Source organism: Barbatula barbatula (genome assembly GCF_947034865.1).
Source record: "Barbatula barbatula genome assembly, chromosome: 15".
Classification (NCBI taxonomy): domain Eukaryota; kingdom Metazoa; phylum Chordata; class Actinopteri; order Cypriniformes; family Nemacheilidae; genus Barbatula; species Barbatula barbatula.
In genome coordinates, this window is record NC_136778.1 from 8,391,234 (window position 1) to 8,418,298 (window position 27,065).

At 41.3% G+C, this 27,065-nt stretch overlaps 2 protein-coding genes across 9 annotated transcripts; one reads left to right on the forward strand and one right to left on the reverse strand.

Moving 5' to 3' along the window:
- Positions 1 to 4,221: 4,221 nt before the first annotated feature.
- id2b (inhibitor of DNA binding 2b) lies at positions 4,222 to 6,964 on the forward strand. Of its 2 annotated transcripts, none has more exons than XM_079473977.1 (3): positions 4,222 to 5,039; positions 5,213 to 5,273; positions 5,748 to 6,964. In XM_079473977.1, the coding sequence occupies exons 1-2, from the start codon at positions 4,704 to 4,706 to the stop codon at positions 5,267 to 5,269; spliced, it is 393 nt and encodes a 130-aa protein (XP_079330103.1). In that variant the 5' UTR covers positions 4,222 to 4,703; the 3' UTR covers positions 5,270 to 5,273; positions 5,748 to 6,964. The 2 variants fall into 2 exon arrangements, with proteins under 2 accessions (XP_079330103.1, XP_079330104.1); XM_079473978.1 differs by having other exon boundaries at positions 4,649 to 5,039; positions 5,566 to 6,691.
- Positions 6,417 to 26,855, reverse strand: kidins220b (kinase D-interacting substrate 220b). 7 transcript variants are annotated; one of them, XM_079473973.1, is made up of 30 exons: positions 26,688 to 26,855; positions 25,261 to 25,417; positions 25,060 to 25,158; positions 24,617 to 24,715; positions 23,963 to 24,061; positions 23,753 to 23,851; positions 23,459 to 23,557; positions 23,187 to 23,384; positions 22,749 to 22,847; positions 22,528 to 22,626; positions 22,268 to 22,366; positions 21,993 to 22,170; positions 21,638 to 21,802; positions 21,056 to 21,235; positions 20,749 to 20,914; positions 20,463 to 20,614; positions 20,004 to 20,293; positions 19,490 to 19,630; positions 18,561 to 18,798; positions 18,157 to 18,245; positions 17,602 to 17,746; positions 17,339 to 17,501; positions 16,157 to 16,335; positions 15,829 to 16,049; positions 14,970 to 15,092; positions 13,852 to 13,881; positions 9,033 to 9,170; positions 8,845 to 8,943; positions 8,293 to 8,523; positions 6,417 to 8,194 (listed from the first exon to the last, which is right to left on the reverse strand). In XM_079473973.1, the coding sequence occupies exons 2-30, from the start codon at positions 25,390 to 25,392 to the stop codon at positions 7,085 to 7,087; spliced, it is 5,160 nt and encodes a 1,719-aa protein (XP_079330099.1). In that variant the 5' UTR covers positions 25,393 to 25,417; positions 26,688 to 26,855; the 3' UTR covers positions 6,417 to 7,084. The 7 variants fall into 7 exon arrangements, with proteins under 7 accessions (XP_079330099.1, XP_079330097.1, XP_079330098.1 ...); XM_079473971.1 differs by having other exon boundaries at positions 13,852 to 13,884; XM_079473972.1 differs by having other exon boundaries at positions 23,753 to 23,854; positions 26,688 to 26,852.
- Positions 26,856 to 27,065: the final 210 nt, after the last annotated feature.

Below are 27,065 nucleotides of genomic sequence, written 5' to 3' on the forward strand. Positions count from 1 at the left end.
TGGTGAATCACAGGTGCAGTATATGACCTCTTGTCAGTGTAAATCTCTGAAATGGCACTACACTAACCGAAATAGTGGAAAGTAGTCAGGGAAATATTGGCAATATGAAGCTTTGTGCTAATGGTAAAAACAAACATTACAGATTATATTATGGGATGGGATTTTTGTTGTTTTTATGACAGATTAAAGTCTCTTTGTGTGCTTAAAGAAACGGTTCACCTAATAAAGACAATTATGTCATCAATTACTTTCATTTACCCAGATGTTGTTGTAAACCCATAGGACTCTCTGTCTTCCATGGAACACAAAATTACTTTTAATGATTCACTCTTTTCCATGTAATTACAACGAATCACAAAGAATTCAAGCACCATAAAAGTAATACAAGTATTCCATATGATTCAGATAAATTAAAGCCATTATTCACTGAAAATCTTTTCTGCACTAAACTGAAAACTTGAACACTTTACGAAACTTGAGAGAGTTTAAATGAATAGGAGATTAATCTGTTCATTAAAAGTATTCAAATTATTCACAATGGCTCAGATATACAGTAGATGTCAATATTTTCAGTACAAAACAACTAAATCATAATCATTTTGTCTTCCTTACATTGTGATGACAAGTGCAAGAATGATTTATATGACATATAAAATCAATTACATTCGTTTCAAAGGATTCTGAAAACCACAGAAAAATCATAGCTTTATTTTCTTTCTCATCAGATAAACAGTGAGTTACAAACTGGCAACTTTTCAAAAGCTTATTGCTTTCTTCTAGACAGGTTCAGAGAGCCAAGTTGGTGGCAGGACTGTGTGCAATATTAGTTTTTATTATTTCCAGCTGTCTGAATGATGACTGAATATCAGAGATGCGCATATCTGGGAGAGTTTGACATAAATTGCATGGCTCAGAAATCATCTCCGCTTATAAACTTCAACAGCAGACTACTGCCTGCATTGCCACTCCTGGGATTTTAATTAAATTTCATTCACACCCAGTTGAAGAACCCTGTTACTGTAGACACACCCTTCTGCCTCATCCTTACACCATTGTGGATTTGAGCCCTCTTTGTGAATTAACATTATCTCTGAATGTGACTTCCTCATAACTTATGAGTAGTAGTGTGTGTGAATGGAGTCTTTCCTGCCCAGCTGGGTCCACCTGGAACAGTGTAACAGTGCCCTGTGAGGCGGCGTGTTAGAGAACGCTCAGGAGGCGTGCACACTGCAGAGCACAGATTTCAAAACCGCAAGAGCAACAATTCAAGGTTGGTGCCCATCTGTCAGATGACCTCTACTGTAAACGCTGGAGGAGAACAAAGGTGTGTGTGATGGCAAAAGGAGAGGATTGTTATTGTGTAAAGTTCAATATAAAAACATGACCTAATTTTAGGCTTTAATGACCCTGCTATCTGGTTGTGTCAACATCCAAGGGTGACCCTTATCTGCCATGCCAATTCCATGACAGCCATGCCAACCAGACCAGCATCACCTGCAGTGTTAATTTCAATTAAGCACATTTTAATACAATGAGATTTTAATTAAAAGCCTGACCTCACCACTACAAAGGACCGAAGGACATAGGCCTACTTAAAACATGCAAGAACTTAAGACTGATGAAAGATGTAGACTAACGGTGGACATACTGGTGAGTTGAAGACAGGGCAGATAAATTAGGTCAAGCCTTTGTGGTGAGCAGCCAGCACGAGTGACAGCTCCATTACCCAGAGGTGGGCAGATGCCCGCAGCATGCAGCTGGGGCAGGTGGGGGAGGGCGAGAAAGAGTAGGGCAGGGTAAGCAGGTGTTCTCCCTGTGGGCGTCGCCCTCCCCATCCTCAACCACCACCACCACCAGCCCCCCAGCTAGGCACACTCCACACCCATGACTCCCACATATGGGCTCCCCACCTGGACACTCAACCTACCACCAGGGGAGGAAAACTTCACAGTGCACACTTAACAAAAGACATGTAAAGCATTCAAAGTTTACAGTGGCGGAGACCATTAAAAAGCATGAGGATTATAATGCAAAAGTTTTGTTGAATTGTTAATATGTGTTCAGACAATGCTCCAGTTTCTTTGAGGGGAAGCCCAAAAGGCCTGAGGGGCAACCGGTGCCACATGAGTGCCTGCTTGTGCATTGGAGGTCAGAGCTGGTACAGAAAGACATTGTAGCTGCATCACAGATCCATCGCCTACGGTGAATACCACAACTATACATTATATTCTTTACTAACAGTCAGGTGTGACCTCCTCCCGTAAGTGTGAAAGTGTATTTCCACATGAGGCTCATATGACATGTATTTTAAGCTTACTGAGACCGGTCTGAGGTCAGTTCAGATGTAGTATCTAAACATTTTCTTCAACCATCCCTCCGACTCCCACCTTTGATGTTTTGGTAGTGTTCTGGGGCAGATGTGCAAACAGCACCTGTCCTGTGAAGTCACGCCTGAGGCATCTCTCAGACTAGTAGGAGTATGCAAGCGAGTGCATCCTTAGGGCATCACCATTGGCTCGATTTGATGTGGTCGATGTATAAACATGAACTCTTGCTTCTATGTAGCTAGTGCATTCTTAGACAGCAATGTGAATGTGGATAGGGGTAAACATAGATCCCAGAAGAAATCATTTATTATAACTGAGCTCTCTGAATAATAAACTGCACATAGCCGGATAAATCTGTCCAAAATTTTGACACCAATACGATATCGTCCAAACACACAAACACACTGCAGAGCCAAAATGTGAGGCCACGAGTTGATGGGAAATGCACATTTCTCTTAATACACCGGCTACAAACTGGCAAAACTGCAGGAGAACTCTGGATTGAGAAAACATGTTCTTCTGCTTACATTTCCCCGAAACAGCTGAGAAAAGAATATTATCCTGAAACTCTATTCCACTTGGCTTGTATACTTCAGTAAGAGACACAGGGAGAGCCGGGAAAGGCAAGATCTCAGTTGTGTGTGACGCTTCGAGGGATGCCGTGCCGTACATGAAGTTAGGACACATTCCTTTGTGTTGCACCAGTGTTGGTCTCTGTAGGAAAAGGTCAAAAAAGATTCGCTGCTGTGTATTTTTAAGGTATATTGTGATGGCTCACAGACGTTTCCTTTGCGTAATAAATCTGGTAAACATTTCCCACTCTACAAATATTGGAATATGTCATTTTTTACCGTAGGCTTAAAGTTGTTTTAAAGACTGCACTGCTAAAACAATGGTCGCATGTTTAGTGTCAGGCAGGGGTGACCCAGAGACTAGACAAAGTCTGCTGATCCTGCTTTATCAGGATTGTATTCCTAAGCAATGCACTTGACCCAGTGGCTTGAGCAGGGCTGGACCTGCGAAGTGTCAATTACTTTGTATGAATAGTATCTGCTAAGTAAACTTACTGATTTGTATGAGGTGACACTTAACAAAGGAACAGAGACCTAGATGGAAAAACAGGCTGCAAATGCGCACAGGCAGGAACATCGATGGAAAAGTAACAATTGTAGTTTTTAACTGGAGCAGCGCATTAGAATCTTTACATGCACATATGTCTATGGAGGTAAGCGGCCGCGCAGCGTCTGAAGTACAAGTAGGGTGGCCATACATCCGGCTTTTGGCCGGACAGTCCGGATTTTAAGAAACGTCCGACATCATTTAATCCGGAATGGACAAAAGAGCACGAATTCATATCAAAAAGCAGTAGAGATGCTTTCCATGGATTTTGTACACTATGTCGCTGTGTGAGGTATACGTTAGTAGTAAAGGGAAAGCCGCCATTGACCGACATGCCAGCACTGAAAACATCAAGTTAACCGACCAGCTGCTGGTACGTCTTCCCTTAGGTCTTAATTTCGAGAGGCAACATCACCTCAGGATGACAAAATCTCAGCTGCAGAGCTTTGTAAAGTCTATCATGCAGTCAAGCATCACCAGTCATACAGGAAGTGTCTTGAATAAATACAAATACTGTGAACAAACACTTTTTTGCCTCTTCTGTTACACATAGGTCTACATCAAGATATGTTGTTGATCAAATTGTCTGGCAATGAATAGAGTAGGCTATTTCAGAATCACCGTATCATGATACCATAGATATGATAGACAAAATTGTATTATATTTGCGATTACACCAGATGCAGTTATTCTTGCCTCACTAAATGCCGCAAAGTGTCCTCCTTTTTGGTGTTATGGAAATGCCCACCCCTAAGTACAAGCTCCGAGAGTTGCTACGATTAGATGACGTCGTGAACCTGGCGCCAGAGAGTCGCGATCTTCATCCAGGAGAGCTCGCGGTCACTTCATTATATCACTTTTTGTTTCTACGTTTGGTTTGTTGTTAGCAAAGTGCATACTAGCACGCAATCGGTATTGAAAAGCACCCAATACAATGACTTTATAAGGTCAGTTGCCATTTGAATCGGCAAACATGAGGTTATGTGTCATTTGTCTTTGCGCGCAGCTGCTCAGATTCTCCCGTGCACGAGGAAAGCAAAGGATGTGGGAGGTTCCTCACGTGCGGAAAGTTTGGCCAATGGCGATGCCCCTCTTCACAGAGTGACGTCGCTTCGTTGACCAATCCGCTTAATTCTTTATCCCTTGCAACAAACCCAGCTCGGTTGCTATATAAACGCGTTGACAACAAGCTTCAGCACACAGAGCTGTGGAGGAACTGCGTGCGGCACAATTATATGTAACATTATAGCATCCACTATGAAGGCAGTCAATCCAGTGCGGTCCATAAGGAAACCGGCTTTTCATTTAACGGAGCATGTTGCCATCTCACGGAGCAAGACCTCACTGGACGATCCTCTCAGTCTGCTGTACAACATGAATGACTGCTACAGCAGGTTGAAAGAGCTCGTGCCGAGTTTACCGCAGAACAGGAGCGTGAGTAAGATGGAGATCCTGCAGCATGTCATAGATTATATTTTGGATCTTCAGATCACACTGGACCAGAACCCGCAACAACAGCTCCGGATGGGACAGAGCACTCCAAAAAAGACGGTCAAATCACTTGGCGCCGATATCAGCATCATCTCTTTACAGGTAACGTTAACGCAAAGTTTGTGTCACGCTGTTATGCCAGGGTTACATTTTTATATTATTATTAAATAAGAATGAAAAACGTGTGAAATGCTATAACTAAAAAAAAAGTTAAAATATGTATATCATATCTCACCAAAAATGAACAATAATTGTTTTCCTTCGTTAATTAACAGCCCAGTAACCCTCAAAGAGAGATCAACTCGGATGAACTCATAGCCCTGTCTCGTTGACATGGTAAGTCGGATGCGTATACCACATGAAACCTATGGTTAAACGTAAAGTAAACAAATTTAAACTTTTGCACGTGGGACATCTGGGCTGTTTGCCAGTCGCGCGCACCTGTACATTATGAATGCTGATGCTGTACTATACCATCAAAAGATGTGCATAATTTTATAGAATTCCTAATAGAATTATCAAATACGTATTTTTAATAGAAAATCTTTTTATTAACAATACATATAGAACACGTATGTAATATAATGTTTGTTAACCTATTAATAAACGTTACAATTGCTATAATCAGATGCAGCGTACAGCAGTCCATCTGGAGCTGTATGGGGTTGCCTGGTATTTCACAAGTGTTGGAGTGTTTGGTTAAAAGTCCGAAAAAAGTGCTGCGGCTTCCTCTCTGGCGCCAGTCTGTCCGGATCTCTGTCCTTTTGCCTTCTTTAAACACGCCCCCCTCTCTCTCCCAATCTTTCGCAGGTGTTTCGGTCATGGAGCAAAAACAGGACCTTTTTGTGTTTTGTTTCCCGTGTCATTCGCCTGGACTTCGTCTTAAATGACAAGGATCTCCGACAAATGGACATGAAAATATTTAGAGTTAACTACGGACTTTCCCATTCTTTCTTCCAAAGGAAGATAAAAAAAGACTGGATAATGTAAATGAAAAGTGAACGAGAAATCTCAAAGCAGGATTTTTTGCTTATGTGTTGTCAAAATGCGCAAAATGAAGGCGCATTTTACTAATACGGTTCGTAAAGGACTGAGAACACTGTTAAAATGTATTATTGTTATATGCTGTAATTGTGATGTTTATAATATTACAGACGTTTTATAATTATGACGTTAATTGCACTTTTATAATTAAATGGAATGGCAATAGTGCTTTTTTGCAAATACATAAAGCGTATTAACTCCCTATAATGGCTGTAGAGCTGCTTGTTATGAAGTTTGTATTATAAAAAGTTCAGGGTGTGGGATCACATATAATTGTAATGCACGAGCTACTGGTGCCACCCATCTGTAATTCACGGTACTAAAATAAGTTTGTTCACAACAGTCTCTCGGGAACACATTGCTTTCCGTCTGTACAAACAGTAAAATGTTTATTTCGATCACGTTTTTTCCTTTCAAACAAAGATACAAGAAGCAGACTGTCAATGGGTTTATTTCATGCTGCAAGCAAAGGTCACAAACACGTTTCCCCTGTGCAGACAATTGTCAACAATACAGTAAACTGCTAAAGACTAATGTCACCACATGGCATGCAGTACATATTAATTCAATACTCACTGCAATCTGACCCATGCTTGTCACATACTTACTACTGTCACTACTGCACAATAAAAGTGCACGCGTGCAATAAACAATTCAATACAGCACATTTCCAAGACAAATGATTGCTGAATGAAAAATGCTAATACTTGAAATGGTCTTACACAAAGTTTTGTACTGTTTGATTTAATTATGCGTTTTTTGTTTGTGACAAAGGTACTGTGATCTTATCCTTTGGGAGATGCTATTGAAACTTTTCTCACAGCTGCGATTGCACAACACTTAATAGCAATTGTTAAGTTGGTTCATACATCTATATTTAGAAAGGCTGGCATGCATATTTAATTGAGCATTCTGGAAACAGCTCTATAAGAAACTAGTGTATAAGCTGCTGGATTGTAGAAGAAAAGTGAATGACTTACCATTTATAAGAGTCACAATTAATCACCATTACACATATTTAAGCATTCCACAAAACATGCGTAAACACCACAATAGATTATATTAACCATCTAAGACCAAACACAAACAGATCAGGACGTTGCCTACAGGATGCTCTCTCGCTCCTCTCCAAAAGTGACAGTGTCAGAGGACACTTGGAGGATCTCAGGTGGATCTCCAGGGTTGAGGCCCCTCTTCAGGTGCACCACACGGACATTCTCATTCTGGGCAGTGGTGCTGGAACCAGGAGCTATGATGACATCACTGCTGGTGGTCGTGCAGGTGGTATGGGAGCTATCTGTGGGCTGCCGAAGGATGTTTCCTTGTTGGGCGTTTGTGTTGTTATTGAGGGTGGTGTTGCTGGGTGTCCGGTTGAGGTTGTAGCTCTTGGAGGAAGGCCAGCTCTCCTCGGGGCTGCTGGCCAGAAGACTGCACTGGTCCTCGGAGCAGATGGACATGCGGGCGATAGCTGGGTCTTGGAGGCCGCTCAGACTATTAGGCAGTCCTCTCTTTGGGGCCGAATTCTCCTCATCCAACTCGATTAGGTTAGCCCTCTCAGACTGCGACAGGTCAGCCTCTTCGTCTTGCAGAGAATGGTTGGGTGAACTTTCGTTGGAACGTACACCCGAGTCAGAGGAATCCTTCTTATCTGAAAGGTAATCCTTACCCTTGCCCAACGATCGATCTCCAGCATCAGATGCTTTAGTTTCAAGTTTCTTTCCATTCTTGAGAAGTGGAGCATTGTCAGACTCCTCTGACTCTTCGTCATCACTGGTCAGTTTCTGGTAGCGTAAACCACCAGCCGCCTTGAGTTTCAGGTCAGCACTTTGGAAGAGACCCACCTTCTCACTAGACGTCTTGCGTCCCAGTAGGGACTTTGATATTCCATGATCAACCTTCTCATCCTCTTCTGTTATGGGATCTAAAGTGGCCGTGTCTACTGCAGTGTAGTCGGTGTTATCCGTTGCAGACTTGCCACTTCCTCGCTTCAAAGCGGTTTTGCGCGCATCCTGGTCGCCTCCATCTTTCCGCTTGTCTTCAGAATGAGCATTCTTGTCCATTCCACTGCCTAATTCAATTTGAGCCATTGAGGCAATGTATTCCTGGTAGGCGTTGCGATACTCAGCCTGCTGCTTGTCAGTTAGCTTGCAAATGTCATTAGAGGATTCTTGAGAGTTGAGGCTGGACATGCTAGGTGTACGGTGGGTGGTGGGCTACAAAGGGCAGGAGATATCAGATTACCTGTTCTTATAACCAAATAACTAAAATAATAAAATAAAATAAAAAAGGACGCTTGGAAAATCATCCTTACCATCCAGGGGGGGTTGGGGTACCTAGGAGGCTCATCCAAGCCCACGTTACTGAGATCCTCAAAGCTGATGTTAAAGTTGTACACGGGTGAGGTGTCCGTGTTAACGACTCCTCCGTTGGCAGGCGCTCCAGCATGCCTACTAGTCTCCACGTGCCCAACCATACTGCTGCCCGGCTCACTGGGAGCCTCCTCATGCAGGACTTGGCCCTCAATATGACGGAGCTCCATCACCTGCACATCATCATCTCCATTACACCAGTATCTGGCAGTTTGTGTTTAGCACTAGAATTATTGGAACGCTAATATAAGAAATAATATTTTGGAAGTGTGTGCAAATAGCCACTGCCAAATTATGACATCTGTTAGAAGATTCAAGTTTCAGTGGAATTCAATTTTGAAATCGAAAAGCACAAACAGCATTTTTGAACTAAATCCAAAAGCTGTGGTCCTGTAATGTCAGCTTTTTTTTCAATTTACTAAGTTACGTGAACAACTAAAAAGCTTAGAAAAGGAAAAAGTATGTGCTGACATTACTCTTGGATAAACACTTACTGTTGTTCTGAAAAGCTGCCAATCTCCAAAATTCATGTTCATTTCTTTCTTCAGCTCATCAAGGACGCATTGAGACAGAACTCGTCCGTTTATGTTAGCCTGAGAAATCACAAAATAGGAATTTAGTGCACACAATATACTTTAATAAGTTCTTTCTTGACAAACACATATGCATGTACAAATCTTACCTTCTTAATAGTGGCCGTATACTGAGGCAGCAAGCTTTGGTCAATGCCATCGATAAGTCTGACACGTTCACATACAACGTCGGTGCTCAGTGAGCTGAGAAGAATGGATGGGGTGCCTGACACCACCGAGGCAGAGCCCTGATACAAACAAGACAAAAAACTATTATGGCCACTAAACTATTATAATATAAAATTTAATAAATAAAATCAGCCTTGAGTGTGCCATCATACGGGATTTCAATTACCATGCGGATTGTTAGAAGAGAAAAACTACCCAAGATGTTGGAAAAGGCTTTGAATTAAAATTAAGGATGAACTTAATTTCATCCTTAATTTTGAACAGGAGAAGCAATTTATAGGATGAACAGGAGAAGCAATTTAGCAGCAGAAGCGTACAGAACTGTGTAAGTGTATTTAAATTGTGTCTTGTTGAGTTTTAGTACTGTGTTAAACTGAGAAATCGCTTTGTATTTGCTTCCGCTCTGTCACGTGGTGAAACCGCATGTAGTATCGTTCCTTCGTTCGTTCTTGGGCTAGTTTAATTTCTTTGCTTTGTGTGCGTGTGTCATCTGAGGGCGGGGCCTGTTGAATTTAAGTAATTAGACGCGTATTTAAAAAGGGTCTACCCACCGCGGCAGCGGTCGCGTGCAGCCCTCATCGCGTGAAGACCGAAGAGAGTAAAGACATCGACTCCACCTCCCAGGGCACTTGAGTATTGCACTTCTTTTGTACCTTTTTTGTTTTGTATCAACACTTGCACTTTTTGTCTCACTTGTTTGCAATACTTATTCCTTTATTGTTATCTTTAATGTTTCTCCCTATTTTCTTTCTGCTTCTCTTAAATATGTGTTTTAAAATCCTTTCTGTTATCACAACACGTAAATCATCTTCCGCATGCCGAAGGCGACGCAATGCTAATAATCTTCACAATGTATCACTGCTAGCAACTGCCCCTTCTACTTTCCCAATTGGATTGTGGAACTGCCAATCTGCTGTGAACAAAGCTGATTTCATTACAGCTTTTGTTAAACAATCTGGTCTTTCCATTGTAGCACTTACAGAAACATGGATCAAACCAGAGGACTCCCGCTGCCCTCTCCCATAACCACACTTTCTCCCACAGCCCTCGCATCACAGGAAGGGGTGGAGGCACCGGTCTACTCATCCCCAAAGACTGGAAATTCAATCAGCTTACACCCATGTGTGACAACAGCTCCTTCGAGTTTCATGCTGTTACTATCACCCACCCTGTTAAAAGTCATTTTGAAGTTATATATCGTCCCCCAGGTCAGCTTGGACATTTCTTGGAGGAGCTGGATGTGCTTCTTTCATCCTTCCCTGAGGATGGTCCTCCCCTGGTGGTACTAGGTGACTTCAACATCCACATTGGAAAGCCACAGGCTGCTGACTTCGTCAACCTGACTGCATCATTTCTCCTCGAGCAGGTTTCCACATCAGCAACCCACAAGTCTGGAAACCATCTAGATCTGATCTTCACAAGGTACTGCTCCACTCATCACTCTCAGGTCACCCCGCTGCACACGTCTGATCACTTCTTCATCACCCTCGACCTCACTGCTCCGGATATCGCAGATGTCTTACCGATGGTCACCTTCCGGCTCAACCTGCGGTCTCTCCCTCCCTCCTTTTTTTCCTCTGCTGCCTTCTCTGCACTCCCCCTCTCGGATGAGCTCTCTTTTGAATACAGACAATGCCACAGACACTCTGTGTTCCACGCTTTCATCCTGCTTGGACAACCTATGCCCTCTTGCATCTGGACCAGCCCGTGCATCCCCGTCGACTCCCTGGTTATCGGATGTACTGCGTGAGCATCGCGCCAGCCTCCGGTCAGCTGAGGGAAAATGGCGCAAGTCAAAAGACCCTGCAGACCTCTCTCTCTACCAATCTCTTCTCTCTTCTTTCTCTGTAGATGTCACCTCTGCAAAAACAGATTACTACCACTCGAGGATCTGCAACTCTCCGGACTCTCGAACGCTCTTCAAAACCTTCTCTGCTTTCCTCTGTCCGCCTGCTCCCGCACCTTCATCGGAGTTAACAGCTGCTGATTTTGCATCGTTCTTCGTAAAGAAAACTACTGCCATCAGCAGCCAGTTCTCTACGCCACCACCTGTCGAACCCGCCCACATCCCTGACACGTGTGTGCTCCCCACCTTTTCTCCTCTGTCTGAAGCTGATGTCTCCAAGGTCATTGGCTCCAACCACCCTACCACCTGCCCACTGGATCCCCACCCATCTCCTCCAGGCCATCTCTCCAACGGTTGTGCCTGCTCTGACCCACATCATCAGCTCTTCGCTCACCACTGGGACATTTCCTACAGCGTTCAAAGAGGCCTGCATCACAGCGCTTCTAAAGAAACCCACCCTGGACCCTACACTGCTAGAAAACTACAGGCCTGTCTCCCTTCTTCCCTTCATCGCCAAAGCCCTGGAGCGAGTTGTGTTCAACCAGCTCTTCTCCTTTCTCATGCAAAACAACCTCCTGGACCGCAATCAGTCTGGGTTCAAGACCGGTCATTCCACAGAGACTGCACTGCTCTCAGTCATCGAAGCCCTGAGACTGGCAAAAGCATCATCCATGTCATCTGTGCTCATCCTGCTGGGTCTGTCTGCTGCCTTTGACACTGTCAATCATCACATCCTCCTGGTTTCTCTCAGTGCTATGGGTGTCTCTGGAATGGCGTTGCAATGGTTTGAGTCCTACCTCTCGGGTAGGTCATTCAGAGTATCCTGGAGAGATGAGGTCTCCGCGTCCCAACAGCTCAACACGGGGGTGCCACACGGTCATTCAGAAGCATGGCTTCTCCTATCACTGCTATGCCGACGACACACAACTCTACTTGTCATTTCAACCGGACGATCCGACGGTCGCTGCTCGCATCGTGGCATGCCTAAGTGACATCTCGCTTTGGATGAAGGATCATCACCTGCAGCTAAACCTTGCAAAAACGGAACTGCTTGTGATCCCAGCCAACCCAAAGATTCACCACAACCTTGACATTCAACTAGGCTCATCAACGATTACACCGTCCAGCACAGCCAGAAACCTGGAAGTGGTAATTGATGATCGGCTTAACCTCACAAGTCATGTTGCCAGCACCACCCGGTCCTGTAGATTCATCCTCTACAACATTAGGAAAATTAGACCTTTCCTATCGGAGCACTCTACGCAAGTCCTAGTCCAGGCTCTTGTCCTGTCCAAACTGGATTATTGCAATGCGCTTCTGGCTGGACTTCCTGCTTGCACAATCAAACCTCTCTAGATGATCCAGAATGCGGCGGCTAGAGTGGTCTTCAATGAACCGAAGAGAGTGCATGTAACTCCGCTCTTCATCAGGTTACACTGGTCTCTGTTGCCGCCCGCATAAAGTTCAAAGCTCTGCTCCTGGCCTACAAGACCAACACCGGATCTGCACCATCGTATCTCCACTCGCTAATGCAGATCTATGTTCCTGCCAGATCACTGCGGTCTGCAAAGGAACAACGACTATTGGTACCATCCCAAAAAGGAAAAAAGTCACTCTCGCGTACCCTCTCTGGATCTGTTCCATCATTTGGTGGAATGATCTTCCAGCTGCTACAAGATCAGCAGACTCGGTTGTCATCTTTAAAAAAACGCCTAAAAACGCATCTCTTCCGTCAACACGTCGCTGATTGATTTTTCCTAATTCTCTTCCCTTTCCTTCTTAATAAAAAAAAAACCACTTACTAACCTCACTATTCTTAGCTTTTTATACTGTGCTGGGCTTTAATGGACTAGTTTGATGCACTTATGTATTTTGTTGCCTATGTTGTTATAATTGCTTCCAATGTTTCCTCATCTGTAAGTCGCTTTGGATAAAAGCGTCTGCTAAATGACTAAATGTAAATGTAACTCAAAGAAAGCCATGACTGCAGAAGAAAGTATGCAGTGTATTGCTACGATTTCAAAGAGGCCTATATTAGTGCAGTATCATGACATATGACTACACACTGCTAAGAAACAGTAATAAAACAGTTTGTTAGTGCTGGGGTGTTGTATCCACAACGGTTAACAAGTAACATTAAGTGTTACGTTACTAACAGACAGCTACATCTAATTATAACAAAACCAAAAATGATGACCTACACTACATGGACTATATATACAGTCCTCTATTAAGCAAAAGTGGCACCTGGGTTCTATACTTTTTAAAGTTTCTATCAGGTCTGATAGAATCTTCACAAAGTTTAGCATCCAGGCGACACTGTGTGAAAGGCTCATTATTTCAATGGATTTGCTTAAATAGGCATCATTGAAACATCGGCATCGCAACTAGGCTATAGAAACAAAGAGAAGAATCTGTAGTAGATCATAAGAAGAGAGGGGGAGGGGACAGAAATAATTCTGGGGAAGGAGCAGAAGTCAAGTTTGAGTTGTGAAATATAAATATTATTTAAAAAAATGGTAATCAATATAATAATTATTATAATATACAACTAGGTACATGATTAATAATGATTACTACATTATGCTTCATGTATGCAGATATACTTGTCTGTGCACACATAAAAGATGAAGCACACATACAAATTATAATTTATCTTCAATTAAGTAAATTTCAGCTGTAAGTACAAATCCACACAGTTAACTGGCACATATTTACCACATAACATTTACTGTTGACTTCAAAACTCCTTCCCCACAGCGTGTGTGGAAATATTTTGTCCCACTATGCATGCTCGAGTGTGAGTGTTAGGGCTTCAGATTATGTTATTGTGGGCGAAGGCGTGGAGGGGGCAGCATCAGCAGAACTTAAGCGGACTCTGAAGGATTTAGTACCTGCTTCTTTTTCAAAGACGGTACTTTACCCTGCTTGAGGAGAGAGAGGATAGGAGACAAAGGAGGTGGAAATCGTGAGGGAACCACAATTCAAGTCATGTTGATGAAAGATGGAGAAAGAGTTTATACAAGGAGCAGATGAGTCTTTCTCTGTGGCATTCGGGAACAGGTGGAAAAGCATGTATGGAAGCTGGTGACTGCAAGTTTGCTAAGTTGTCACTGTTCTCATACAAAAGGAGTTTTCAGTAAACGAACCAGAAGATGTCACATATTACACGTTACACGAAGAGAAGCATTCCATCATTAGAATGTTGATCTCTTCCAAATCCTAGTGAGCTGCCTACAGAGGAAGCATTTGGAAGGCATTGCAGGAACATTCGCAATGTTAAGACTGTTGTACCTATGGTTCTAAAGCAGCATTGGATAAAACAAGAGAAAGCAATCCCAGAATGCAATGAACCAATTTTATCCTAAAAACATTTCCTCACCCTCAGATTGTTCCAAAACTGTATAAATGTCTTTGTTTTGACAAACACAAAGAAAGATATTTGGAAAAATGTCAGTAGTCAATCAGATTTCATCCCTCGTTTACTGCCATAGCAGGGAAAATAAATATTATGGGAGTCAATGGGGGATCAAATCTGTTTGGCTATTGACATAAATGATGAATGATGACATTTAAGTGAGTAAATTATGACATAATTTTTGGGTGAACTATCCCTTTAACAAAAAACGACTTGTTTTTGTAATATGTAATACTAATATGTAATATGGATTTACTAAGTATGTTGCTGCTATCTGTGTGACAGATTTGTGATCTACTGTATGTAGAAGGTTCCCAGTCAGTCATTGTTCATAGTTAAGATGCTGACTTAGAAGACAGCTGCTTATGTAGGCAGAGAGGCAGCTCACTAGGTTGTATGTGGACCAACAATAAATAAGTAAAAACATTGGAAACATCTGCAGGGCAAAAACACAGATACATTAAGCATGAGACAAAATTGGTTCATCAGCTGAAACCTTAACAAGAATATCTAACACTAACACTAATTCTAAAACCACAGTCTAAAAACTACTACTACTACTACTACTACTACTACAACATGGCTAGTACTTACAAGTCCACTGCTAGGATCCCTGGGATAGCCGGGTTTAATGAAAGGACGTGGAAGAGCATGAGCAGCAATGGAGCTGCCAGGGTAGTGCCGTGGCAGCTGGTAAAGATGTTGGGGGAAATATGGCTGGCAGACCACGTGTGAAGGAAACAAAAATGTAAGAAACGAAAAATATGAACAAAAGCACAAACACTTAAATGCAAATCTGTGAAATAATGAGGTGTCATTCATTCACTCCTCCTTCTCTCTCTCCTTCTCTCTCTCTCTCTCTCTCACACACACACACACACACACACACACACATACGGATGCATGCTCTCTTTAACATGCAAAAAAAACTCTGAATAAATGTTCATTAGGTGGGATACAGCATGCATTGTGTAGTAATCCCACACTAACACCTTCTTTTGTTACATCAGGGGGTTTAACGCGAGAAACTAAGGCTGAACACAAATCATTAAATATGACAATAAAATTAAGAAAAACAATAACTGGAACACAAGCACAGGGAGATGAATAAAAAATAGAATGGGTGGGCATATGGAAAATGTTCGGCACCGGGGCTGGAATACTTTGGGGGGGTGTGATCAGGGGAATTCCCTCATATAATAAACAAGTCGACTTGCCTGGTAAAGCTCCCTGAGGAAAGTTCAGTCTAAACCACAGCCGAGCCATCAATCTATACTTGACACCATTTATCAGTTTAAAATGGGCCCATGTGTACCATGAGCTGCTAAATAAAGCTCTGAATAATAGAACACTGGATTAAAACAAAAACATAATTTCTGATTCTTCTTCAACCGGACAAAGAGAATTTAATAAAAATTTACAATCTAGCTATATTTTGTGCATTATTACTCACTCTGTTATAGAACGGGTGTTGCGGCCCAGCCATGCCGCTGAAATAGGCACTGTGGGGCTGAGGAGAGACGCCCGGCAGGTTATACGGGCCGTTGTAGGAGGCAGTTGGGGAGCAGGCCGATGACTGCTGGCTGTATACTGATACTGGCCGGCCCTCTTGCAAGGGCAGTGTGGGATAGGTGACACCAGCCATGTTCACCTGCTCCCTAGCAGCACGCACATCTGAGAGAGAATACAAAGAACAAAAATCGTCAAATAAATCTATGTTTTATTACAAATTACTTTGGCATTTTCAACACAAATCATTTAAAACATATAAAAATACAGACCTGCAATAATCTCTCGGAGTTTGGGATCTATATTAACAGTACAGGGGAGGAACATGCGGATGTCTCGAGCTGTTAGCACTGGTGTACGGGATGAGATGAAGACCTCAAAGCTCCGAACATCTCCATCTATCTCCAGCAATGGCTCCACATCTTTCGTAGTTGGAATATTCTTGGAGATTCTGTCAGGCAATACATGAAAGGTACAATATGAGCAACAAGAGACATTACTATATCATATTTTAAGGTTGGTGAAGGTTACAAATCTTGCAAATGTGAAGCAGACATTTTTACTCAAACAATGCATGTTTTGTGAAAATGGCTTATTTTTTACATATCCTGGCATAAAATACACTAAGCTTTGCCAGATGAAACAAAGACATAGTTTTATTCAAACTGAAAATGATGCTGATATATCTCAGCATGAGCAGCACAATATCTTCATTTCGTTTTGTGTTACTGGGCTACGGACAGCTTTAAGAGTGGACGGAACATGTGGACAGCCAGTGTCAACAAAATCCAGCAATATTACTGATGTTTTGGAGAACGAACCTCTTCATAAAACCACAAACTTCATATGTTTCCACTTAATCAGACCAGAGGGTTTTCAAAAACGCTCTATAAACCATGCTGTGAACACATTTAATCTTGATGTTTGGGAACGACAAGGACCTCACAATGAAATTGTACACGAGATGGTTCTTTACATGTGTAAAGAAGTAAACAACTTTTCTAATTGAGCTCTGATGAAATGACTATATTGAAGCAATGAGAATGTCTTGCATGAATAGCATAATCTGACTAATCACCATTGGGAAGCCTTTATAATGATCTCGGCCTGCTTTCTTTGGCTTCATTTGAAATTCTGTGGCCTCCCATTATTAGTTTCCAGGAAGTTTCCCAAAAGACGAATTTTTCTGTCCGACCCTAATGGGCTATCTAACGAACTTCACACAAAGAAATTTAACAATAAAACCAAAAAAAGTGTTTACATAACAGTTTATATTGACAAAACATTAAAAAAAAGAATCAGAAGTTTTATTTGAGATACACAATAATCTAGCAACTTAATAAACAAAACAACCGTGTAATGTTTTGCCATGGTCGAAAACTATTTATTTATTATAGAATAATATTGCATTCTCTACATTTCTAATCCACAGCATCATGTGACAGATAGCTTACCTTTCATAAATTGTTTTAAGAGTGGTCTGATCTGGGATGCCGTCGGTCTCTTCTAAATACAGTATGAGCCAGGATGTGCGATACGGCCACTGCTCAGTCAGGTTGATCCAGGATGCGAGACGGTCCCAGTTAAAACTTATCTGATTGGCCCTTAACAAGCGACCTAAACAACAGGGTGCCATTGAATGACGTTATATCTGAAACACCATATTTCATTATACTGATGAACTAATTTTGAGCACCCTTAATGATATAATGCTGACCTGTGACGGACACAATGTTAAGCAGTCGCCTCATTGTCTGGGGGCTGATGTCACTGAACCAGTCCTCAGTGACGAGAAGTTTGGTAAGGTCGAATGACATCTGACGCGTGACTGATCTCTGCATCTGTCTGCGCCGGTAAGTATCCTGAGAGGAGATGAGCTAGGTTAGATTTAAATCCAGTTTATTACTGACTGAATCAATGCCATTACCTTAATAAAAGGAAGGAAAATGTCACTGGAGAAATGTTGTGATATTACCACATCATATGGTAGAACAATATATTACATTACTGTAATATTGGGTTACAGTCAGACAAAATGAAATCCAAGATGTCTAAACTTAAGACTGAATCAAATTGGAGAATAGGATGGCCTGATAGCAGCTACATTAGAAAAAGTTGAAACTGCAGTCAGACTAAATCTTTTATTATGTTATTATAAACATGACAAATGCAGCACACTGTGTGCGATCAAATGCTTGGATTTATTGTCCTTCAGCAGACATTTGGATTTAACAGGTTCATTCAAACAAAGCAGTATTTTTTATAAGCTTACCCTGCGGTTAAGAGTAGTCTTACTGCCAAACTTAGTCTGTTCACCCAAGCTGTTCTGGGACAATTTTCTGTCCAACTCTTCATGCCAGCCTAGAACAAAAAAATGATAAGAAATGCATTTTATGTTTATCTGAAATTTTAAACATGGCACATGAAATTTGGTTGGTATTATCGCACTTATTGTGATTTTTTTCTATTAACAATGTTATCCAAAAGTGTTATTCCGAATGTGACTGACCACAATTAACTGAGGTATCTGTAAAGCCCTAAATAAGAGTTATTCTCGGTTTAACTGTCTACCAGATGGAACCTGAGCCGATCACAAATAGCACACTTATCATCAACACTGTAATATTTCCTTTTTTAGACTGCCAGACTGTGCGGTGTACTGTAGATTTCACAAACCCTCAGAGTTGCCCGTTTCTCCGTTAGCTGGAGCTAGCGCACACATTTTCTTTGCACTGCTTAGGCCACGGCTGTTGAGAAACACGGGCAGGTGGACGATGTTGCGCATGTAGTCGTGGCCGTTGATGTTGGAGTCACGCAACACACTGTTGAGGTTCTGGTTTATAGCTTTGATGATGATGTGAGGGTCACTTGCAAAGATGGAGATGAAGGGACCTTTGGAAAACAGCACCCTCACCTGATTGAAAGGGCAATTACAACAGAATTTGCATTCTAAACATCTCTTAAAGGAGACAGACACTTTCATTCATTTGTGATGTTATATAAAATGTAAATTTAGTGGACTAAAAGCAACTGAAATGGTAGACATGGGCGTCCGAAGCACATACAATATGGGTGGGTCCATCCCCATAAAAAACTTGAGTAAAAACAGCTTCAGTGGTATAGTGAAAAACCGTGTTAGTAGTAGTTTTGATGCTATTATTGAAGCGGGTTCGAATCCACCTTTTGCCAAACTCACTCTTCTTTATATTTTCACATCACATATTTAAAAAAAACAGGTGTTTAATAATAATGTGTGTGGAAAGGTTAGGGGTAGTATGGAGGTCTTTATTGTCCCAATTAGTTGGCATCCATCTTATAATCTGTAATACATTTTTATAATTTGCACTCTATTATTATTGTATGTATAATGAGGATGCAGAAGCGTAGAAGTCAAGGCTGTAGCTAAAACGTGAAATAGAGTTTCATTTATTAAGCATTCCTCAAGTGGAATGGATCTGACTGATGGTGCTCTGTCAGCGCTAAATGAGAGTGAGTGGGTCAAATATCATTGGTCTTAAAAAGAGGGTGGGTCCTGTCACACCCACATTAATTGGTTCCGATGCCCATGATGATAGATACAGGACTGTGTGTCCACTAGTGCTCACCGTGTCTAACATCTGTAACACTTTGTCCTGTTCACAAGAGTCCAGACCATCGATGATGACGACCAGACGTGTCTGATTCTGGGTGAAGCCATCTATAGCCTTTGCCATCTTAGCCATGAGCTCCACTTCGTTCTTTAAGACCTGACCAATAAATTATATGAATACTTTTATAAGTAAGTGGACTCCGAAAGTCTAAAACCACTTGTGAAAATGTGTGTACCAAAGAACATCTTCTGTTTTTCAACAAAGCCTTTCATACATAAGTTAAAATGATCAATATCTCAAATTGTATTTGTGTATTTGATAAGTATCTTAGAAATGACATAGAATTGTTTATGCATTGGGCAGACCCTTTCAAAGTTACATTCAAAATACATTTTATGTATTTTTCCCCACAATGCTTTATCAATTACGGCAACAAAATTTGACTTTAATTTTGAATCTCAGATTTTTAATCCAGACTTTTGAAACCCACTGGGGTCACCAAAAGAACGAACAAAAGTGTGAAACTAACCTTCATAAATCCTTCGCTCTTCAGTTTGTGCATCTTGTTGGCAGCACTGTGCAGCCTCTTCCTCTGAGAATTAAGCACCGAGTCTGTTACCTGCCACCAGGTTCGGCAGTTCAGCAACAGCGCTAACCCAACCACACTCGCCATGGAAATCAACACAGCGTTCACTGTCTGATTTTGCCCATCCACCTTGAAAACTGCCAGGAGGCCCAAGCCCATGATCAAGCAGGTCAGGATAAAGAGGAAGATGACAAAGGATGGGATGCAACAAGTCTTCTTCCACTTCTTTTTACCTGGAGGAAGAGTGGACCACATCATTAATGTAAATACAGGCTTATTAGCAGCCTGACTTCTAGAAAAACACACGATCAATCTAGCAACTACACTTTCTAGCTTTGGTGGCCAAGAATCGCCCACTTAGACAAAAAGAGATGCATGATGCATGAAGGAAGAGTCTTTTACCTTGACTGTCCTCAGTTTTGAAGACTCTGAAAAGTCTGGTGGCCAAGAAACCAAACTCTCTCTCACAAGCATCTGAGAGAGTAGCAATCATTTCAGCCATGGATGTCTCGCCACCCACGCTGGACAACCTGTTGTAGTCTGTGAACAGAAACCTGACGACAGAACATTTAAGATGAGAGACAGAATTGGTAACATTCAAATGAGGTCTAATATTTTTTATTTGTTTTAATAAGAAAACTAACTAGAATATAAAAACAATTTTTTTAAATAAATGGTGCCTGGATACCTGACAGGCAGAGCTCTGGTGGTCTGTTCAGGCAGTTCTGGTGGGTTGACGAACATAAGTTTAAGTAGAAGCTCAAGGTATCCAATATGTCGGGCCAGACGGGTGCTAATGACCCATGCCCAGTTCCAGTTCTCACCCTCACGCCTGCTCCCGAAGTACACAACCACTGCATGGAAATGTTTTATTATACCTTGACATGTGCAATGTTGTCTTATCTAAAGATTTATCTTTACTATAACTATAGATGCATATGCAACATTTATTTAACCGACATGAAGGAGAACGGAATATCAGGTCAGTTTCTTACCAAAGAACACATAAAGCAGCGCTAGGATGCTAAGCGACGTGGCGATAGCCAGCTTGGGATCCACAGTGAAGCCCAGCACCAGAGCTACAGAGCTGCACAGCATGAGTGATAACAACACTACCAACCAGGAAAACTGGAACAGAGGCTCCACCTGCTGCCCTGCAAATGTCTTCATCTCATCTGAGAAAGAAATATGAAGATTCGTCAAATAATGAATATTTACATTTACATTTATTCATTTGGCAGACGCTTTTATCCAAAGCGACTTACAAGTAGTTTTTACAGTGGCACATTACTGCAGAGCAATCAGGGGTAAGGTGCCTTGCTCAAGGGCACTTCAGTCATGACCTGCTGGCACTGAGATTCAAACCAGCAACCTTCTGATCACAAGCCCAACTCTCTAACCAACAGGCCACAGCTGGCCGAATATACGGTAGATGCACCGAATGGAGCTGTATTAAACATATCACGCTCCAAAATAGTTAGCTTCCTGTAAATGAGGAAACTTTAAAATAAATCTTTAAAATATCCTTTTGAGGTCACTTTCCTAGTTTAAGCTCTGTGACTCGAAATAACACTCACCCTCCAGTTTCTTGAGCAGAAAGGACTTGCCGCTGCCCCACTGTGCGTACAGACCCACGCAGATGGGCGGCTGCATGGTGGGCTCGCTCAGAATGTCTGCAAGAGCGCTGCTGTACAGGTCATAGCCAAGCATGTCCCCATCTGACTCTGTGGGGGACAGATGTCCTAAAGGGGACAATGCAGATATGGGTAAAATTACAAGGGTCATAAATTATATTAACCTAGTTAGAAGGTGTGGAAGGTGTGATGTGAGTATGTTAAAAAGTCCAAGGATTCTAAAACATATGCTTACTTATTAGGAGCAAACTTCTGATAACTTAAGATCAATGATGCAGAATTAGTAAAAAAAACTTACGGGCGCCAAAAATCTGGGTAAGGATGCTCTTTTGGTGGCTGCAGTCGATGTTGTAGGGGGTCTCACCAGCCTTATTGGGCCGGTAGAGAAGGCGGCCATCTTTAGGATTACGTAGAAGAAGCTCAGCCAGTCTGCGGCTCCGCCCACGTATGGCGATATGAAGAGGTGTGTCCCCTTTCTGGAGTCAGACAAAGTTTTCAGGTTTAATATGCAGCAGATATGCTATTCATGTGATTCCTTACATCCATGACACTACCAACTGACTAAAGACTTACTTTGTCCACTGCAGACACTTTGGCACCTTTGTCCAATAGAAGCTCCACTATTTCTATATTCCTATTCTTGGTGGCTTTGATTAGTGGAGTCTCAGAATCCTAAACACAAAAAAGTACAATAAAAGGATTGTATGTATCATAAAGTGTAAAGCCTAATATATCGTGCTGTGTTTCACAGAATAAAGGCATTCAAGTATGCAGCAACATAAAAGGCAAGTTTTTTTATTTGAACTACCCCTTTAAGTTTTGCTTTCTTTTACCTTAGTGGTGGTCTCTGTATCGGGGTTACACTGCAGTATGTCTCGAACCATAGTTGCATTGCCTTTCTCTACAGCCCAATATAGAGCAGTCTTATTTTCCTGTAACAAACAAACAGAATAGTTGAAACTTTTACACACCTCCAAGATGCTCAATATCAGCTGCTTGTCTAAAACATCTCATTTATTGATATATCATGTATGTGTTTTTGCAAGCATATTACCTGTCCTCTGATGTCGATGTCTGCATACTTATGCAGCAAGGCTCTCACAATCTCAACATGCCCCCCTCTCACAGCTCCGATCAGCACTGTATCACCACTCTACAGGTTGAAAACACACACACAAACACAGTGAAAATACTACAGAACTACTAATTTACAGGCGATTCTGAATGACCACATTTAACAAATGACACATACAGCAAACCAAAGCAAATACCAAAAGGAATGAAGACTAAGTGAGTGATGTTCATATATATGATTTCATTTAAATTGGATCACAAATGTAAATGTTTGGACACCCATGTCAGAAATGTATTATTATGCATTATAGACATCCTATGATTATCAACAAATGACCTACAGTACAGTGACATGTGTGACAGGGCTTTATACGTTGGTTTTCAGACTCAATCCTTCATTGTTTGTAATTCAACCCACCCTATCTGGGATGTTGACGTATGTGCCGGCATCCAGCAGGTCCTGTACGATCTCTGTGTAGCCCTCTTTAGCTGCGATCATCAGGGCTGTGTTGCCATCCTTATCGGTCATGTTTACATTGGGGTTTCGCTTCAGAAGCTCTTTAACCACTTCTGTATAACCTCCTCTCACAGCCACGATTAGTGCCGTCATGGAGTTCTGAGTGAGACAAATCAATAAAACAACTATTCCTGGAGCATCTGATTCGATGCTGCTAAATGATGAGTACATACCGCCCCCTCCTGGTCAACATCAGCTCCATTTTCCAACAGGTGCATCACAGACTCATAATGACCCTTTCTAGCAGCCCAGATCAGTGGAGTGGTGCCATACTAAAGATACAGAAAGACAAATTAAATATTCAAATCATTATTTCTACTATGATTTGTTATTAAATGGAAATGTATAAAAACTGAATATAAAAACATGCTCCTACTTCAGAAATCTAGCTGTCAATACATCTTATATTTAACACAAATTCAAGTAGGCACAGTTAGACAGAGTTAGTTAAGCAACAGCTGGCTCACCTTATCAGAGCAGTTGACTTTGGTTCCATGTTCCAGTAAGAGTTTGACAATCTCTGCATGGCCTCTACCGGCTGCCCAAATAATGGGGTAGACGCTGTACTGCTATGACACAAAGAAAATACATTACAATAGTTGAATATGTATTAACTCTGTATCATTTTAACAAAGTGATTATTTAATTTAGTTGTATTACTATTTTCTGCACTTTACCTGTCCAGTGGTGTTTGGGTTTGCCCCATTCTCCAGCAGGATCATGGCAACTTCAACTCTGCCTTTATATGAAGCCCATGTGAGGGCAGTCCAACCCCCCTGCATGATACAAAGGATATACAGTATAACTATGTATATATATATATATATATATATATATATATGGCCACAGAAAGATTTAACGAGACCATTCTGAATTTAAATTTATTCAGCATTACTACGTATATTGTGACCATTCCAGTGAAGTGTATGTTTAATTTCGTAATAAAAACCAAGGCTTTCACATAAAACATTTTTTTTACTTTTCCTGAATACATATGTTTTAATATTTAAGGTCTGAATATTAGAAATATATGTATTATTTGGACCTGTTTCACCTATTTTAGTTTTCAGAAAATTAATGCATATATAAACTTTTTTTGTGTGTAAGATAAATTGGTAGTAGTTCACAGAATAAAACCAAAACAATAATTTGACCAAAAACACATACGTATCAATAGTGAATTCTGAAAAACTGAGAATGGTCATTTATTTTTTCTGTGGCTGTATAGACTGTATGGATAAGGTACAAAATAATAAACAAATGGGTTTTGACACAAAAAAATTGCTTTTGTATTAATCATTGTAGACTAACTGGTGCATTGTCAGTCTCACCATGTCTCTGTGCTCAATATAAGCACTGTTTTCCAGAAGCTCTTTCACCACATCCACATGCCCCTCCTTGGCTGCAGAGATCAGAGCAGACCAGCAGTCCTATCAGGGAAAAGCACAGAGAGACAGGTCGCTATGGAAACATATTCGCTATGATGAACCACTGGCTTATGTCGCCATGGGAACAGTGATGGATCGTGCAGTAGCTGTACTGGATGAAAAACCCTAAGGCACAGCTATATTGTAGGACAGGATATTAATATTTTACAAAAATTTCTGATTAAAAATACAGTGGAATTTAAATGTCTGACCCCACACTGACTCCAAGTGCTATTTATTCACTTTTCTAGGTCACTAATTGAATGAGATTACCCACATTAAGCACCTCTGGAACATCTGCAGTGCTTGAATGGAAACCAGAGCTACTGAAAAAGATGCTTTCTCACCACATCATCCAAGTTGACATCAGCTCCCCTTCGGATGAGCTCTTGAACAATCTCAAGACTGCCCTGCTCAGAAGCCAACATCAGAGGAGTCTGTCCATTCTGTCAATAAGCATAATAGAGATTCATTTGATATGAGAAAAACATTTCAGCTGACCCTTTTAAATTTGAACATTTTATGGATGTACGTTAAATCAAACTTACATCACTTCGACCATCCACCTCTTTGAACTTGTCGAGGTGGGCTTTAACAGCAGCCAGGTTCTCTTCTTCAACATAGCTGAAGAGATTCTGGATGGCCAGAGTGGTCATCTTGATGGAGGTTGTGGTGTCCATGATTGACACTCAACACTCGGACACCCTGAGTAGAGAGGCAACAGAGTTATTAAAAGCCTGTTGGATGAAAGTTTGAATTGTATCTTTGTTGCCTGATATAAACGTTAAGAAGCACTGCAGAAATAAATTATCATATCGTTGAGTGACAGGTGATATCAGAACATTTCTTCCCAGCACAAGACGAGAAGGCACACAGCCAATGGACTTTAAATGTCAGAGATACGGTAGCTTTCAATCCCTGATAACATATCCATTCTTTTCAAGCCTTTTCACAGACACACCTAACAGCCAACTCTTACCATTCCCCCACATTCAATATAGCGAAATTCCAGAACAGTTTTATTTACGAGAACAATACACCTGCACCGCCCTGAATGGCCAAAGACAATGCATAAATCAATGCAAATTCCTTTTGAAGAGGAATACATTAAAACATTTGACCTTGCACCGGTATGTGCCATTTTATTTACCATTTAATTAAGGCCGTATAAACAAGGCTTGCCGAGAAACTGCAACAGACAAACAGACAACCACAAAGAAAATATGGCAGCTCAGTCAGTCCAAGCAGCTCTTTACTGGCCTGCCTATGATACAAAACACCAAATGTATTTTTCTAAAGAATCTGCTGTGTATTATGCTTTTCTCTTAATGCTTATAAATGCAGACTGTGATATGCTGCCTTCTCGAGACTGACATTAAATAATATTTATGGGAACCGACTGATAATTTGGTCTAATAAAAGCCACACAAATTTTGAACATTAATATATGGCAACCCAGATATACAGGTGTCTGTATGTTGTTTTAACGGTGCGTGTGATACATGTACGTTACATTATTCCTAACAACAGCAACTAGAAATAATTAAATTAGTCAGTGGAAATTCAACGTGGATAATTATAACGCACACTGATAAATGTAAAAATCGTTATTAAATGAATTTACATTATTTTAAGTTGATATTGAAGAATGTATCGCTGTAAATAAACAGAGGACAGTTTGTGTCTCATCTGCAAGGTCGACATGTCTGCGCGTCGATGTACGGACTTACTCCCATTGGAGACAAGCCAAGTAATCGCTATAAAAGCAACAACGGACAGCGTATTATCGGCATTTAATACTGTTACATTACAAGCCAAACATAATTCGCGGTAAAGGTTTACATCAACTGAGGGGTAATTACAGCTTGATGCTCGTTACTGCCGTTTAAACGGAAGTGATAAATATCGTATGAACTGTCAATCAGACGCGGCATCAACCGACATACGCGATTTAGACCCATAATACAAGCCGTACCTCTTAAATGAGAAACGTCGAAATGTTCCGTGACCTGGGGGTCCGGTTAAAGAGTCGTATTTATTTTCAGATCTCGATGTATGGCGATACTTTCTTCCTATTCACAATCTTTAACAACAGCCATTTTGAAGTGAGCTCGAGCTGTTTGCTTCTTCCCGGTGTGTCCCTGACAACACACTGCGTGACGTCACGCACATTTCTCGGGCCTCACCATTTACTTTTATTTTTCACTCTGGGCTTATTATTTTAATGTGCAGCCACCTGACTTATTATAAAGTTGAAAATAAAGATTACGATCTCCTTATAAATGGTAAATACATTTTTGATAAAAAATGTAGGCCTACTAACAAAGATATAAAACAAGTATTTAACGAACAA

Bases quoted from the DNA above. Each gene is read 5' to 3' on its own strand.
- id2b (XM_079473977.1), top strand. From the start codon at position 4,704: ATGAAGGCAGTCAATCCAGTGCGGTCCATAAGGAAACCGGCTTTTCAT. The intron at 5,040-5,212 runs GTAACGTTAACG...GTTAATTAACAG, and splicing joins TCAGCATCATCTCTTTACAG to CCCAGTAACCCTCAAAGAGA.
- kidins220b (XM_079473970.1), bottom strand. From the start codon at position 25,392: ATGGACACCACAACCTCCATCAAGATGACCACTCTGGCCATCCAGAAT. The intron at 24,062-24,616 runs GTGAGACTGACA...TGTATCATGCAG, and splicing joins ATATTGAGCACAGAGACATG to GGGGGTTGGACTGCCCTCAC. The intron at 16,336-17,338 runs GTAAGCTATCTG...ATTGCCTGACAG, and splicing joins CTTAAAACAATTTATGAAAG to AATCTCCAAGAATATTCCAA.